Raw genomic sequence first — 16,954 nt, forward strand, 5'->3', positions numbered from 1 at the left:
TATTCAGGTTTCGTCATTAGAATTTGTATTGTTATGATTTCACTGTTATTCAGATTTCGTCATTAGAATTTATATTGTTATGATTTCACTGTTATTCAGATTTCGTCATTAGAATTTATATTGTTATGATTTCACTGTTATTCAGATTTCGTCATTAGAATTTATATTGTTATGATTTCACTGTTATTCAGATTTCGTCATTAGAATTTATATTGTTATGATTTCACTGTTATTCAGATTTCGTCATTAGAATTTGTATTGTTATGATTTCACTGTTATTCAGGTTTCGTCATTAGAATTTGTATTGTTATGATTTCACTGTTATTCAGGTTTCGTCATTAGAATTTGTATTGTTATGATTTCACTGTTATTCAGGTTTCGTCATTAGAATTTGTATTGTTATGATTTCACTGTTATTCAGGTTTCGTCATTAGAATTTGTATTGTTATGATTTCACTGTTATTCAGGTTTCGTCATTAGAATTTGTATTGTTATGATTTCACTGTTATTCAGATTTCGTCATTAGAATTTGTATTGTTATGATTTCACTGTTATTCAGATTTCGTCATTAGAATTTGTATTGTTATGATTTCACTGTTATTCAGATTTCGTCATTAGAATTTATATTGTTATGATTTCACTGTTATTCAGGTTTCGTCATTAGAATTTGTATTGTTGTTATTCAGATTAGAATTTGTATTGTTATGATTTCACTGTTATTCAGATTTCGTCATTAGAATTTGTATTGTTATGATTTCACTGTTATTCAGATTTCGTCATTAGAATTTATTGTTATTGTTATTCAGATTTCGTCATTAGAATTTCATTGTTATGATTATTTATTCAGATTTCGTCATTAGAATTTATATTGTTATGATTTCACTGTTATTCAGATTTCGTCATTAGAATTTGTATTGTTATGATTTCACTGTTATTCAGATTTCGTCATTAGTTTATATTGTTATGATTTCACTGTTATTCAGGTTTCGTCATTAGAATTTGTATTGTTATGATTTCACTGTTATTCAGATTTCGTCATTAGAATTTGTATTGTTATGATTTCACTGTTATTCAGGTTTCGTCATTAGTATTTGTATTGTTATGATTTCACTGTTATTCAGATTTCGTCATTAGAATTTGTATTGTTATGATTTCACTGTTATTCAGGTTTCGTCATTAGAATTTGTATTGTTATGATTTCACTGTTATTCAGGTTTCGTCATTAGAATTTGTATTGTTATGATTTCACTGTTATTCAGGTTTCGTCATTAGAATTTGTATTGTTATGATTTCACTGTTATTCAGATTTCGTCATTAGAATTTGTATTGTTATGATTTCACTGTTATTCAGATTTCGTCATTAGAATTTATATTGTTATGATTTCACTGTTATTCAGGTTTCGTCATTAGAATTTGTATTGTTATGATTTCACTGTTATTCAGGTTTCGTCATTAGAATTTGTATTGTTATGATTTCACTGTTATTCAGGTTTCGTCATTAGAATTTGTATTGTTATGATTTCACTGTTATTCAGGTTTCGTCATTAGAATTTGTATTGTTATGATTTCACTGTTATTCAGGTTTCGTCATTAGAATTTGTATTGTTATGATTTCACTGTTATTCAGATTTCGTCATTAGAATTTATATTGATATGATTTCACTGTTATTCAGATTTCGTCATTAGAATTTATATTGTTATGATTTCACTGTTATTCAGATTTCGTCATTATAATTTATATTGTTATGATTTCACTGTTATTCAGGTTTCGTCATTAGAATTTGTATTGTTATGATTTCACTGTTATTCAGGTTTCGTCATTAGAATTTGTATTGTTATGATTTCACTGTTATTCAGATTTCGTCATTAGAATTTGTATTGTTATGATTTCACTGTTATTCAGATTTCGTCATTAGAATTTATATTGTTATGATTTCACTGTTATTCAGGTTTCGTCATTAGAATTTGTATTGTTATGATTTCACTGTTATTCAGGTTTCGTCATTAGAATTTGTATTGTTATGATTTCACTGTTATTCAGATTTCGTCATTAGAATTTGTATTGTTATGATTTCACTGTTATTCAGATTTCGTCATTAGAATTTGTATTGTTATGATTTCACTGTTATTCAGATTTCGTCATTAGAATTTATATTGTTATGATTTCACTGTTATTCAGGTTTCGTCATTAGAATTTGTATTGTTATGATTTCACTGTTATTCAGGTTTCGTCATTAGAATTTGTATTGTTATGATTTCACTGTTATTCAGGTTTCGTCATTAGAATTTGTATTGTTATGATTTCACTGTTATTCAGATTTCGTCATTAGAATTTATATTGTTATGATTTCACTGTTATTCAGATTTCGTCATTAGAATTTATATTGTTATGATTTCACTGTTATTCAGGTTTCGTCATTAGAATTTGTATTGTTATGATTTCACTGTTATTCAGGTTTCGTCATTAGAATTTGTATTGTTATGATTTCACTGTTATTCAGGTTTCGTCATTAGAATTTGTATTGTATTGTTATGATTTCACTGTTATTCAGATTTCGTCATTAGAATTTGTATTGTTATGATTTCACTGTTATTCAGATTTCGTCATTAGAATTTGTATTGTTATGATTTCACTGTTATTCAGATTTCGTCATTAGAATTTATATTGTTATGATTTCACTGTTATTCAGATTTCGTCATTAGAATTTATATTGTTATGATTTCACTGTTATTCAGGTTTCGTCATTAGAATTTGTATTGTTATGATTTCACTGTTATTCAGATTTCGTCATTAGAATTTGTATTGTTATGATTTCACTGTTATTCAGGTTTCGTCATTAGAATTTGTATTGTTATGATTTCACTGTTATTCAGATTTCGTCATTAGAATTTATATTGTTATGATTTCACTGTTATTCAGGTTTCGTCATTAGAATTTGTATTGTTATGATTTCACTGTTATTCAGGTTTCGTTCGTCATTAGAATTTGTATTGTTATGATTTCACTGTTATTCAGATTTCGTCATTAGAATTTGTATTGTTATGATTTCACTGTTATTCAGATTTCGTCATTAGAATTTATATTGTTATGATTTCACTGTTATTCAGATTTCGTCATTAGAATTTATATTGTTATGATTTCACTGTTATTCAGATTTCGTCATTAGAATTTCACTGTTATTCAGGTTTCGTCATTAGAATTTATATTGTTATGATTTCACTGTTATTCAGGTTTCGTCATTAGAATTTGTATTGTTATGATTTCACTGTTATTCAGGTTTCGTCATTAGAATTTGTATTGTTATGATTTCACTGTTATTCAGGTTTCGTCATTAGAATTTGTATTGTTATGATTTCACTGTTATTCAGGTTTCGTCATTAGAATTTGTATTGTTATGATTTCACTGTTATTCAGATTTCGTCATTAGAATTTGTATTGTTATGATTTCACTGTTATTCAGGTTTCGTCATTAGAATTTGTATTGTTATGATTTCACTGTTATTCAGATTTCGTCATTAGAATTTGTATTGTTATGATTTCACTGTTATTCAGATTTCGTCATTAGAATTTATATTGTTATGATTTCACTGTTATTCAGGTCATTGTTTTGTATTCAGGTTTCGTCATTAGATTTCATTGTTATTCAGGTTTCGTCATTAGAATTTGTATTGTTATGATTTCACTGTTATTCAGATTTCGTCATTAGAATTTGTATTGTTATTTATTTCGTCATTAGAATTTATATTGATTTCACTGTTATTCAGATTTCGTCATTAGAATTTATATTGTTATGATTTCACTGTTATTCAGATTTCGTCATTAGAATTTATATTGTTATGATTTCACTGTTATTCATGTTTCGTCATTAGAATTTCTATTGTTATGATTTCACTGTTATTCAGGTTTCGTCATTAGAATTTCTATTGTTATGAGTTCACTGTTATTCAGGTTTCGTCATTAGAATTTGTATTGTTATGATTTCACTGTTATTCAGATTTCGTCATTAGAATTTATATTGTTATGATTTCACTGTTATTCAGGTTTCGTCATTACAATTTGTATTGTTATGATTTCACTGTTATTCAGGTTTCGTCATTAGAATTTGTATTGTTATGATTTCACTGTTATTCAGATTTCGTCATTAAAATTTATATTGCTATTCAGATTTCGTCATTAGAATTTGTATTGTTATGATTTCACTGTTATTCAGATTTTGTCATTAGAATTTATATTGTTATGATTTCACTGTTATTCAGGTTTCGTCATTAGAATTTGTATTGTTTGAGATTTCACTGTTATTCAGGTTTCGTCATTAGAATTTGCATTGTTATGATTTTACTGTTATTCAGGTTTCGTCATTAGAATTTGTATTGCTATGATTCACTGTTATTCAGATTTCGTCATTAGAATTTATATTGTTATGATTTCACTGTTATTCAGATTTCGTCATTAGAATTTGTATTGTTATGATTTCACTGTTATTCAGGTTTCGTCATTAGAATTTGTATTGTTATGATTTCACTGTTATTCAGATTTCGTCATTAGAATTTATATTGTTATGATTTCACTGTTATTCAGGTTTCGTCATTAGAATTTGTATTGTTATGATTTCACTGTTATTCAGGTTTCGTTTAGAATTTGATTGTTATGATTTCACTGTTATTCAGATTTCGTCATTAGAATTTGTATTGCTATGATTTCACTGTTATTCAGATTTCGTCATTAGAATTTATATTGTTATGATTTCACTGTTATTCAGATTTCGTCATTAGAATTTATATTGTTATGATTTCACTGTTATTCAGATTTCGTCATTAGAATTTATATTGTTATGATTTCACTGTTATTCAGGTTTCGTCATTAGAATTTGTATTGTTATGATTTCACTGTTATTCAGGTTTCGTCATTAGATTTTGTATTGTTATGATTACACTGTTATTCAAGATTCGTCATTAGTTTTTGTATTGTTATGATTTCACTGTTATTCAGGTTTCGTCATTAGAATTTGTATTGTTATGATTTCACTGTTATTCAGATTTCGTCATTAGAATTTGTATTGTTATTCAGATTTCGTCATTAGAATTTATATTTTTATCATTTCACTGTTATTCAGGTTTCGTCATTAGAATTTGTATTGTTATTCAAATTTCGTCATTAGAATTTATATTGATATGATTTCACTGTTATTCAGATTTCGTCATTAGAATTTATATTGTTATGATTTCACTGTTATTCAGATTTCGTCATTATAATTTATATTGTTATGATTTCACTGTTATTCAAGTTTTGTCAGTACAATTTCTATTGTTTGATTTCACTGTTATTCAGGTTTCGTCATTAGAATTTCTATTGTTATGATTTCACTGTTATTCAGGTTTCGTCATTAGAATTTGTATTGTTATGATTTCACTGTTATTCAGGTTTCGTCATTAGAATTTGTATTGTTATGATTTCACTGTTATTCAGATTTCGTCATTAGAATTTATATTGTTATGATTTCACTGTTATTCAGGTTTCGTCATTAGAATTTTCACTGTTATTGTTATTAGATTTCACTGTTATTCAGATTTCGTCATTAAAACTTATATTGCTATTCAGATTTCGTCATTAGAATTTGCATTGCTATGATTTCACTGTTATTCAGATTTTGTCATTAGAATTTATATTGTTATGATTTCACTGTTATTCAGGTTTCGTCATTAGAATTTGTATTGTTATGATTGTTCACTGTTATTCAGGTTTCGTCATTAGAATTTGCATTGTTATGATTTTACTGTTATTCAGGTTTCGTCATTAGAATTTGTATTGCTATGATTTCACTGTTATTCAGATTTCGTCATTAGAATTTATATTGTTATGATTTCACTGTTATTCAGATTTCGTCATTAGAATTTATATTGTTATGATTTCACTGTTATTCAGGTTTCGTCATTAGAATTTGTATTGTTATGATTTCACTGTTATTCAGGTTTCGTCATTAGAATTTGTATTGTTATGATTTCACTGTTATTCAGGTTTCGTCATTAGAATTTGTATTGTTATGATTACACTGTTATTCAGATTTCGTCATTAGAATTTATATTGTTATGATTTCACTGTTATTCAGGTTTCGTCATTAGAATTTGTATTGTTATGATTTCACTGTTATTCAGATTTCGTCATTAGAATTTGTATTGTTATGATTTCACTGTTATTCAGATTTCGTCATTAGAATTTGTATTGTTATGATTTCACTGTTATTCAGATTTCGTCATTAGAATTTATATTGTTATGATTTCACTGTTATTCAGATTTCGTCATTAGAATTTATATTGTTATGATTTCACTGTTATTCAGGTTTCGTCATTAGAATTTGTATTGTTATGATTTCACTGTTATTCAGGTTTCGTCATTAGAATTTGTATTGTTATGATTTCACTGTTATTCAGATTTCGTCATTAGAATTTGTATTGTTATGATTTCACTGTTATTCAGATTTCGTCATTAGAATTTGTATTGTTATGATTTCACTGTTATTCAGATTTCGTCATTAGAATTTATATTGTTATGATTTCACTGTTATTCAGGTTTCGTCATTAGAATTTGTATTGTTATTTGAATTTATATTGTTATGATTTCACTGTTATTCAGGTTGTTATTCAGGTTTCGTCATTAGAATTTGTATTGTTATGATTTCACTGTTATTCAGATTTCGTCATTAGAATTTATATTGTTATGATTTCACTGTTATTCAGATTTCGTCATTAGAATTTATATTGTTATGATTTCACTGTTATTCAGATTTCGTCATTAGAATTTATATTGTTATGATTTCACTGTTATTCAGGTTTCGTCATTAGAATTTGTATTGTTATGATTTCACTGTTATTCAGGTTTCGTCATTAGTATTTGTATTGTTATGATTTCACTGTTATTCAGGTTTCGTCATTAGAATTTGTATTGTTATGATTTCAGACTGTTATTCAAGATTCGTCATTAGAATTTATATTGATATGATTTCACTGTTATTGAGATTTCGTCATTAGAATTTATATTGTTATGATTTCACCGTTATTCAGATTTCGTCATTATAATTTATATTGTTATGATTTCACTGTTATTCAAGTTTCGTCAGTACAATTTCTATTGTTATGATTTCACTGTTATTCAGATTTCGTCATTAGAATTTGTATTGTTATGAGTTCACTGTTATTCAGGTTTCGTCATTAGAATTTGTATTGCTATGATTACACTGTTATTCAGATTTCGTCATTAGAATTTATATTGTTATGATTTCACTGTTATTCAGGTTTCGTCATTACAATTTGTATTGTTATGAGTTCACTGTTATTCAGGTTTCGTTATTAGAATTTGCATTGTTATGATTTCACTGTTATTCAGATTTCGTCATTAGAATTTATATTGTTATTCAGATTTCGTCATTAGAATTTGCATTGCTATGATTTCACTGTTATTCAGATTTCGTCATTAGAATTTATATTGATATGATTTCACTGTTATTCAGATTTCGTCATTAGAATTTATATTGTTATGATTTCACCGTTATTCAGATTTCGTCATTATATTTTATATTGTTATGATTTCACTGTTATTAAATTTTCGTCAATACTATTTCTATTGTTATGATTTCACTGTTATTCAGGTTTCGTCATTAGAATTTGTATTGTTATGAGTTCACTGTTATTCAGGTTTCGTCATTAGAATTTGTATTACTATGATTACACTGTTATTCAGATTTCGTCATAAGAATTTATATTGTTATGATTTCACTGTTATTCAGGTTTCGTCATTACAATTTGTATTGTTATGAGTTCACTGTTATTCAGGTTTCGTTATTAGAATTTGCATTGTTATGATTTCACTGTTATTCAGATTTCGTCATTAGAATTTATATTGTTATTCAGATTTCGTCATTAGAATTTGCATTGCTATGATTTCACTGTTATTCAGGTTTCGTCATTAGAATTTGTATTGTTATTCAGATTTCGTCATTAGAATTTATATTGTTATGATTTCATTGTTATTCAGATTTCGTCATTATAATTTCTATTGTTATGATTTCACTGTTATTCAGGTTTCGTCATTAGAATATTTATTGTTATGAGTTCACTGTTATTCAGGTTTCGTCATTAGATTTTGTATTGTTATGATTACACTGTTAATCAAGATTCGTCATTAGTATTTGTATTGTTATGATTTCACTGTTATTCAGATTTCGTCATTAGAATTTATATTGTTATGATTTCACCGTTATTCAGATTTCGTCATTATAATTTATATTGTTATGATTTCACTGTTATTCAGGTTTCGTCATTAGTATTTGTATTGTTATGATTTCACTGTTATTCAGGTTTCGTCATTAGAATTTGTGTTGCTATGATTATACTGTTATTGTAATTTCGTCATTAGAATGTGTATTGTTAGATTTACATTGTTATTGAAGTTTAGTCATTAGGATTTGCATTGTTAGGATTACATTGCTATTAGAAAAATGAAAATTCTCTGTTGACCTTCTGAAATATTGAAACATAGAGGGTGAGCCAAAAGTAGGTGGACAGCATTTGGAATAGGTTTATGTATCGGTTATATTAATGCAATTGTATATTATAACTATGTTGCAACTATATTATTTGTGTTATATAATTACAATTGTTTTAATTTAATCTGTTTTCTTTTTTTTAGATTGCTAATATAACCCATAATGTCAAATACTTTAAATACAGATAAAAGAATATGGGTGCTAAAAGAGTATTGGAAATCTCAACAATTTGAGCATTTGCGTTAATAAATAACATTTTGTTTTCATTAATATAATTGTCTTATTACATATAGTTGTACGTATACGTGATCTCTAAATAAATGTTTTTTTACTGTCCACCTACTTTTGGCTCACCCTGTATAACATTTAGTTTATACTTGCATTAATATAGTACACAAATGTGAATATATACACATATATGAATCAGTTCGTTATCGGTTGTAAAAAATGATGAAGATATTGTAATAATCATGTTGTACTGAAATGAGATATATATTAATAATAAAACATGAAGATATTGTCATGAAGAGGATATTGTAATAATCTGTAGAACTGAAATGATGATATATTAATAATAGAAACATGAAGATATTGTAATAATCTGTTGCACTGAAATGAGGATATATTAATAATAAAAACATGAAGATATTGTAATAATCTGTAGAACTGAAATGATGATATATTAGTAATAAAAACATGAAGATATTGTATTAATCTGTTGCAAATGAGGATATATTAATAATAAAAACATGAAGATGAGGATATATTAATAATAAAATAATAAAAACATGAAGATATTGTATTAATATAAAGTGATGTGTTCTTGGTCGAAGTATCGTGAGAGATTATCATAAATTAGGATATGAAAAATAATAAACATTTCTCCCCATACAGATCCTTACTGAAGAGAGTTGAAAGAAACTTGTATATTAGAAGGAAGGTTTCTGAAAGTAGACGACTTGGGATTGTTCAGGTTAGTGATAGGAACTGTGTATAATGTAACATGTACAGGAAGAGATTTGATTGACTAGAGCTGATACAGTGGTTTATTAAAAAGGCTATATCGTTAAAACCAATAATACTTAAATTATATGTTGTTTTTATCAGAACCACTGCCTGTATGGAGATTGAATATCGATATGGTATTTTAAGTATCACCTCTATGCTTCAGTACAGGGTGAAACATGAATTACTAGTTAATAATAGATCAATGATAAATATTACAGTTGGAATCTCATTGTAGAACCTAGTTATAAATACAATCTTCCTATGTCTACCTAAAATTGAGTTAAAAACAAGTAAAGAAAAAAACGTTTCAGAAACGGAAGTAAATGTATGGATATTAATCCTTCTAAAATTATTAAAACAATAGCATCTCTTCTACACACTTATTATTGTATTGTAATATTTACTATGAAAACAATAGCATCTCCTCTACACACTTATTATTGTATTGTAATATTTACTCTGTAAACAATAGCATCTCTTCTACACACTTATTATTGTATTGTAATGTTTACAATGAAAACAATAGCATCTCTTCTACACACTTATTATTGTATTGTAATATTTACTCAAAGAAACGTTTTCACAATAAGTTAGTTTACTGCTTCAAACCTGAAAGCACGTTATTTATATTTGAGTGGAATTTTGTATATCATATTTTCCTGGAAATCTATGGGCTTACAACACTAAAATTTGTGGTTCGACTTCTCCCGATGGACACAGCAGAAGACCCAGTGAGGTTTTGCTCTTAAGAAAATAGAATTTCATAATTTTCGTGTTTTTTTACATTGTACAAAGTGAACAGATAATTAATATTTACGGTGTATTCGAAAGTTTTTACTCTATTGAATGTAATAGTTATTTATTTTCTAAACTACTCTATAACACACAACGTTGAAATAAGCACCAGTTAAAAAGCTCCCTATACAAGTTTCGATATAGTCATTAGGAAAGGTATATCGATGAAATATGTAGAGCCAACATACTTTTAACTGTGTACTTATTTTAATGTTTATATATTACTTCGACATTAAGTGTCAAGAAACAATATTCAGTTATTTTCTGTTCTATCCACAGGATGCTAACAGACACCAGAATATATTCAGTTCTACTGGTAATCTTGGCATTGACCCTAAGGACATCAGAGGGATCTCTCTGTCCTCCTCCTGAAAACATCTCTCCTTGTACGTGCTCTGCCAACACGGACACCTGTTTTTATTCGTGTAAAGGAAACGAACCACTTCAAGGTCTCCATGATTTCTTTCTGTCCTGTCCAAACGTAGAGTTCAATATTTACGGAGGAGACATCGATTTTCTGGAGAATGGTTTCTTTGGGAGATTTGGTGAAGTCAAAAGCTTCAGACTCAGCCTCAGTGGTTTAAACATCCAATCACTAGGTGGCCAAGAGGTTAACAGCTCACCGTTCCAAGGTCTAGGAGTCACGGACAGGTTCTCCTTACAGATGCTCCTAGTCACACCAGGCACAAGTTGGACATGGACTCCTTTTTCAGCTATAAAATTTGGATCACATGTAACCACAAATGTTCATTCAAACACAACTCTATTGAAAGTGTTGGACGAAGAGTTTTATCGAGCATTTTCAAATTCCAATATGGAGTCTCTCGACATGTCTGGTACTTCTCATACTAAACCCTTGGTTTTAGCTGATGTTCCAAAGGGTACATATTCAATGCTTAAGTATATCGCTTTTCGAGGAAACGCTATCGTCACCATCAACCGCTCAAATCTACCACATCCAGCCACTAATCTGGAGTTTTTAGATTTATCGTAAGTTCTTGGCAAGTTATCTATACCGACTGATTAATTATTCAATTTTAAGAACAAAGCTACACAATGAACTATCTGTTTTCTGCCCACCACAAATTGTCGAAACACGGTTATAGTAGTGTATGTCTGCTTTGCCACTGGGAGGCTATTTATAGTGTGATGGATAAAACTGATAAAATAGTAATTATTGACTGCTCAGTCTAATGTCTTCCATGATGTTTGTAATATACACGTACATTGAAGAATTAGGTGCATTCTAAACTTCTGTTTGTTTCTCATGCGTCACATCCAGCTGTTCCTAATTTTAAACTGATCCACTGATAGCGGTTAGTCAAGAACATCCTCCGCCATATGTTGGGCTACTCTAAGTGAATTTGACAATAATATTTATAAACCACCCACGAGTTCCAAGTGAGAGGACCTACAGGGCTCAGACCCTCAGATGTCGCTGTTGGTCACCTCTGAGAAAAAAATCACTTCATTGGTAGTGACAGTTCTTCGATTAATCAGGGGCGCTGTTTTTACTGACCATGAGAAACAAATCTCAAAACAAGTACTGCATATTGATTAATGTTTAAAGTTTTTGGCACGTTGGAACGTTTGACACTTTTAATATGTCAGTTAGAGTAAACTGAACACTTTCTAATGTAGTGAACGTTATCATGAAAATGGCCCAAGATACCATATAAATATTGTTTTAACGTGCTTGTTAAATAATTATTAATTACGTATTAAAAATAACTTAGGAAAATGATGGAGTTTTTAGAAATGGGTTCGGTTTTATTAAATTAACCACTGGGTTATATATTCACCAACTGGTCAGTTTGTGTGGGTGTGTGAGAATAACAAACACTAATGACGAACCGTCCAGTTTTATTGTCACACACCCACACAAACTGACCAGTTATGTCTGCACGATACACAATTAGGTCATGTCTGTCATTGTATTATGGTAATTATTAAATATTTTTTACTTACTTTAACTTTGTTTTGTTATTTTCAGACACAACAGAATTAATAACCTCCCAGAAGATCTGTTCACAGAAATGCCACAACTAAAAACCTTATCTTTAGCTTTCAATCCAACAATAACTGTTCTTCATGAGACACTGTTCAAACCTGTTTTGGAGAGAATCAACTGGCTTGACATCACTGGTAAGTTGTACAGAGAACACTTTAACCGTAACATCTGTTTATTTAAAACAATGTTAGATATATAAAACTTATTGACCATCTGAATAGTTAAAGACAGATTTAAAACATTTTACTAATTATTCTAATGTTCTTTGTTGTAAAACAAAGGATATGACTCACATTTGGTGCCACGTGACATTCTATTATAGTATACTACATCGACATCTAACGGTTGTTATTTAATTAAAAATGCAATAATCGAAAAATATTAAAAATTGAAATAGTTTAGTAATCACAGTAGACTAGAGCTATTGGTGTGTTTATTTAATAAAGAAATTTGAAATTTGAAAAATAATCTGATTCTAACACGATTGGTGTTAACTTTCAAGTGTTCAAATCATCTGGGTTGTCAAAGTTCTAATAGTGGTAATATAACTTTATAAGCATTCGTATGTAGGTTTATAGTTAACTCACAACACTACAAAATAAAGTGATAAATATTTACTAGTAATAAAGAACTGTGAGCCGAGTTCGGTGAATATGATGGACAAATTTGAACCTGCAAAGTCAAAAATCAATAACACATTCTGGTGTGACAACGACGAAAGTTGTAGTGCATGGGTGTGTGTTGGGGCGTCAGGGTGAATGAGTTGCTAGTGTTAGACAGATATACACAGACATTGCATTGGACCCAGATGAACAGACGTTTAACATTATAATGAGACACGTATTTCTAACAATACACGTCTACAATGGTGAAATTATACTAAGGGATTACAACAGATTTATTTAAACAAGAAATCATGTTTGAAGTCTCTTGTTTATTATAACTTTGTATTTCAGTAATATGTCTTGTAGTCACTTGTTTATTATAACTTGGTATTTCGGTAATAAATCTTATAGTCACTTGTTTACTAATAACTTGGTATTTCAGTAACAAGTCTTGTAGTCATTTGTTTACTTATAACTTGGAATTTTAGTAATAAGTCTTGTAGTCACTTGTTTATTATAACTTGGTATTTTAGTAATAAATCTTATAGTCACTTGTTTACTAATAACTTGGTATTTCAGTAACAAGTCTTGTAGTCACTTGTTTATTATAACTTGGTATTTCAGTAATAAGTCTTGTAGTCACTTGTTTATTATAACTTGGTATTTCAGTAATAAGTCTTGTAGTCACTTGTTTACTAATATCTTGGTATTTTAGTAATAAGTCTTGTAGTCACTTGTTTATTATAACTTGGTATTTCAGTAATAAGTCTTGTAGTCACTTGTTTATTATAACTTGGTATTTCAGTAATAAGTCTTGTAGTCACTTGTTTATTATAACTGATATTTCAAAGGATAAAAGGTGATTTCTTATATAAGATTACACTAACTTCAGGATAGTTGACTTGAAGATAGCTAAGCCTATTGTAGTTTTGTCTGTCAAACATTATAGAAAGTTTCTAATAACAGCTGTAGAATATAATCCAGTGACCACTCAATCATTAATTGTTATAAATTGTTAATGACATATATATATATATTAGTTATTATAAGTTATTTATAATTATTCTTGGTTTTGTTAACTTTTATTGGTATTGTTAGTTGTTATCAAATATTTATAACAATTCTTGGTATTGTTAGTTGTTATTCAAACACTTTGTAACGATTTTTGGTGTTACTAGTTGTTGTAAATCAACATCCGTGATGACTAGAAAACTAACTTGTAGAGAAAAAATATATATATAAACGGCTGGTATGAATTGAGAAAATTTTTATGTAGAGGAGCGAACAACGTTTCGACCTTCTTCGGTCATCATCAGACTCACAAAGAAAGAAAGAGGTAACTGACCGATAGCTGCCCATATGCTTGAAGTGGGTTATGTAATTGAGTGTAGGAATGTAGAGGGCGTATTAAGATGTTTGATTATATTTATTAATATAGGTATAAAGGTGTTCCTTTGTATATTTTGGGAATAATTTGGGCTTCATTATAACCTACATTAATAAATATAATCAAACATCTAAGCACGCCTTCTACATTCCTACACTCAGTTACACAACCCCCTTCAAACATATGGTAATCTATCAGTCAGTTATCTCTTTTTTTCTTTGTGATCTGACGATAACCGTAGAAGGTCGAAGCGTTGTTTGCTCATCTATATAGTAGCATTTTCTCAACCCATACCATTCGTTTTTACATATATATTGTAAATGAATAGTTTATATATTCTAATTATACAAAAGAATTATAATTGAGACAGTAGTGAAATCTGTGTTTATCTCTTATTTCAGCTACGAGTCCCACTTGTGACTGTCAGCTCGCCTGGATTATTCCTCACATAAACAAAGTTGCTATTGGTGGTATTAAAGGTCCACCTTTATCATGCTTTGGCAAACCTCTCTCTCATCTTACAGTTGAAGACTTTAACTGTTAGCCTGAGAAACATGTAAAATCAAGTGTGGGCTGAGTAATGATTTAAAATATATAATTTTGAACATTTTCGTGTTTTTTTTTTTCAGCTGTGGTTTTAAATTTTATGTTTATTTTGACGTTTATTCAATATTTTCTTAACATTTTTATAATTAATGTAGCAATCTAATTTCTCTGCAAGCATATCTATTATCATTTTATCGTTGTTATCTTGAACACAATTGAAAAATTTAAATCTCTACTTGTAATAGTGAAAATAAAGGCTAGATGGAGCCACTACATGAGTGATTTTTTTTTTCGATAAAACTATAAACGTTGCTCTATTTTATTTACAACTGAATTTAACCATACGTTTCTAACATTTACTGCTACGGCTTATTTACACGTGATATGACAGAGTCTAACACAATATCCCAATAATAAATGTTTCAAACATAAACTGTGAGTAATCAATCACTATTATATCGATACTTCACTATTTAATCACATAACTTAGATCATGAAAGTTTAGTGCTGTAAAAATAAACACTCGTGATAAAGCTTTGTACTGTAAAATGTTATTAAATATTTATCGTTAAAAATCTAATCTAACATTTGGTATTTTATTAACAATAAGTGATATGAAAACATTAAAAAATATTTCTGTGTTGTATGAGGACCGTATTAAATATAAATCTTTCTCCTGTTATTATTGTAAAGATCAGTACAAAATGTTGATAAAACTTCAGGTAAAAGATGATCGTGTGTTATGATGTCTGACCGTGAAGATGATCGTATGTTATGATGTCTGACCGTGAAGATGGTCGTGTGTTATGATGTCTGATCTTAAAGTTGATCGTGTGTTATGATGTCTGATCTTGAAGATGATCGTGTGTTATGATGTCTGACCTTGAAGATGATCGTATGTTATGAGGTCTGACCGTGAAGATGATCGTATGTTATGATGTCTGACCGTGAAGATGATCGTATGTTATGATATCTGACCGTGAAGATGATCGTATGTTATGATGTCTGATCTTGAAGATGATCGTGTGTTATGATGTCTGATCTTGAAGATGATCGTATGTTATGATGTCTGACCTTGAAGATGATCGTGTGTTATGATGTCTGATCTTGAAGATGATCGTGTGTTATGATGTCTGACCGTGAAGATGATCGTATGTTATGATGTCTGACGTTGAAGATGATCGTGTGTTATGATGTCTGATCTTGAAGATGATCGTATGTTATGATGTCTGACCGTGAAGATGATCGTGTGTTATGACGTCTGACCGTGAAGATGATCGTGTGTTATGATGTCTGACCTTGAAGATGAAATATTTTTCTCAATCATTTCTTCTGTTGTGGCTATTTACAAAAAGTTATAGACAGTGGAACTGTTTTGTTTTACCTTTTACTACTTTATTCAGTCACATCTACAGAAAAATAAGAGTATAATACCACAGAAACATAAGTCAAACGAAATGGTGACAGATGTGAACATAGAAGTTGTTAGTTTTATGTTTTTTCAGCTTCTGTTTTCGTACGTTATATTTGGGTTAATGTTTCGTTTGTTTTAGTTTTATTTGCGTTAATATTGCAAATTATTCATGTGTGTTTTGTAATATTTTTCTAAGTGTGTTTCTCACTGAAGCTTTTCTGAGCCGTAATTCTTTTTGCTTCAAACTTGCTGTAAAGGAAACCTCTTTTGTGTGTGCATACATATTTTGAAATTTATCATACCAAATAAAAATTAGAAAGGAATACCACTGTAGTAGTACCACCGTTCATAGATACATGTAACTTATAAGAGTATTTGGGCATGTATGTATTCCCTTGTGATTTTGTAATGATATAAACAGATCTGAAGCAGAGATTTACTTAGGGGATAAATACAAGGTTGGTCGGTCTTAAATGTGATCTAAAATCAGGCACCCTTGTTTTTATTTTCTCCGTTCATAGACAGCCAACAAAATTTTGTCAAATGTACCATTTTAGACCCCAAATGGAGATCACAGTTATATTCTCCCTACTTCTTCCTTGATCCTATCCTAACGTCATAATGTTCCGGCCCGGCCCTCTGGTGATA

General features: G+C 29.0%; 1 protein-coding gene across 1 annotated transcript in view; it reads left to right on the top strand.

Annotated features, from left to right (window-relative positions):
• Positions 1-15,165, top strand: part of LOC143256239 (uncharacterized) — an 88,833-nt gene extending 73,668 nt beyond the window's left edge. Inside the window, exons 2-5 of the mRNA XM_076513165.1 lie at positions 9,435-9,513; positions 10,623-11,333; positions 12,337-12,488; positions 14,748-15,165. Of these exons, the coding sequence (XP_076369280.1) occupies positions 10,624-11,333; positions 12,337-12,488; positions 14,748-14,890 (1,005 nt within the window). The 5' untranslated portion in view covers positions 9,435-9,513; position 10,623 and the 3' untranslated portion in view covers positions 14,891-15,165. The remainder of the gene's footprint in view (positions 1-9,434; positions 9,514-10,622; positions 11,334-12,336; positions 12,489-14,747) is intronic.
• The last annotated feature ends 1,789 nt before the right edge of the window (positions 15,166-16,954 follow it).

The sequence above is a fragment of the Tachypleus tridentatus genome, chromosome 7 (genome assembly GCF_004210375.1).
Source record: "Tachypleus tridentatus isolate NWPU-2018 chromosome 7, ASM421037v1, whole genome shotgun sequence".
Classification (NCBI taxonomy): domain Eukaryota; kingdom Metazoa; phylum Arthropoda; class Merostomata; order Xiphosura; family Limulidae; genus Tachypleus; species Tachypleus tridentatus.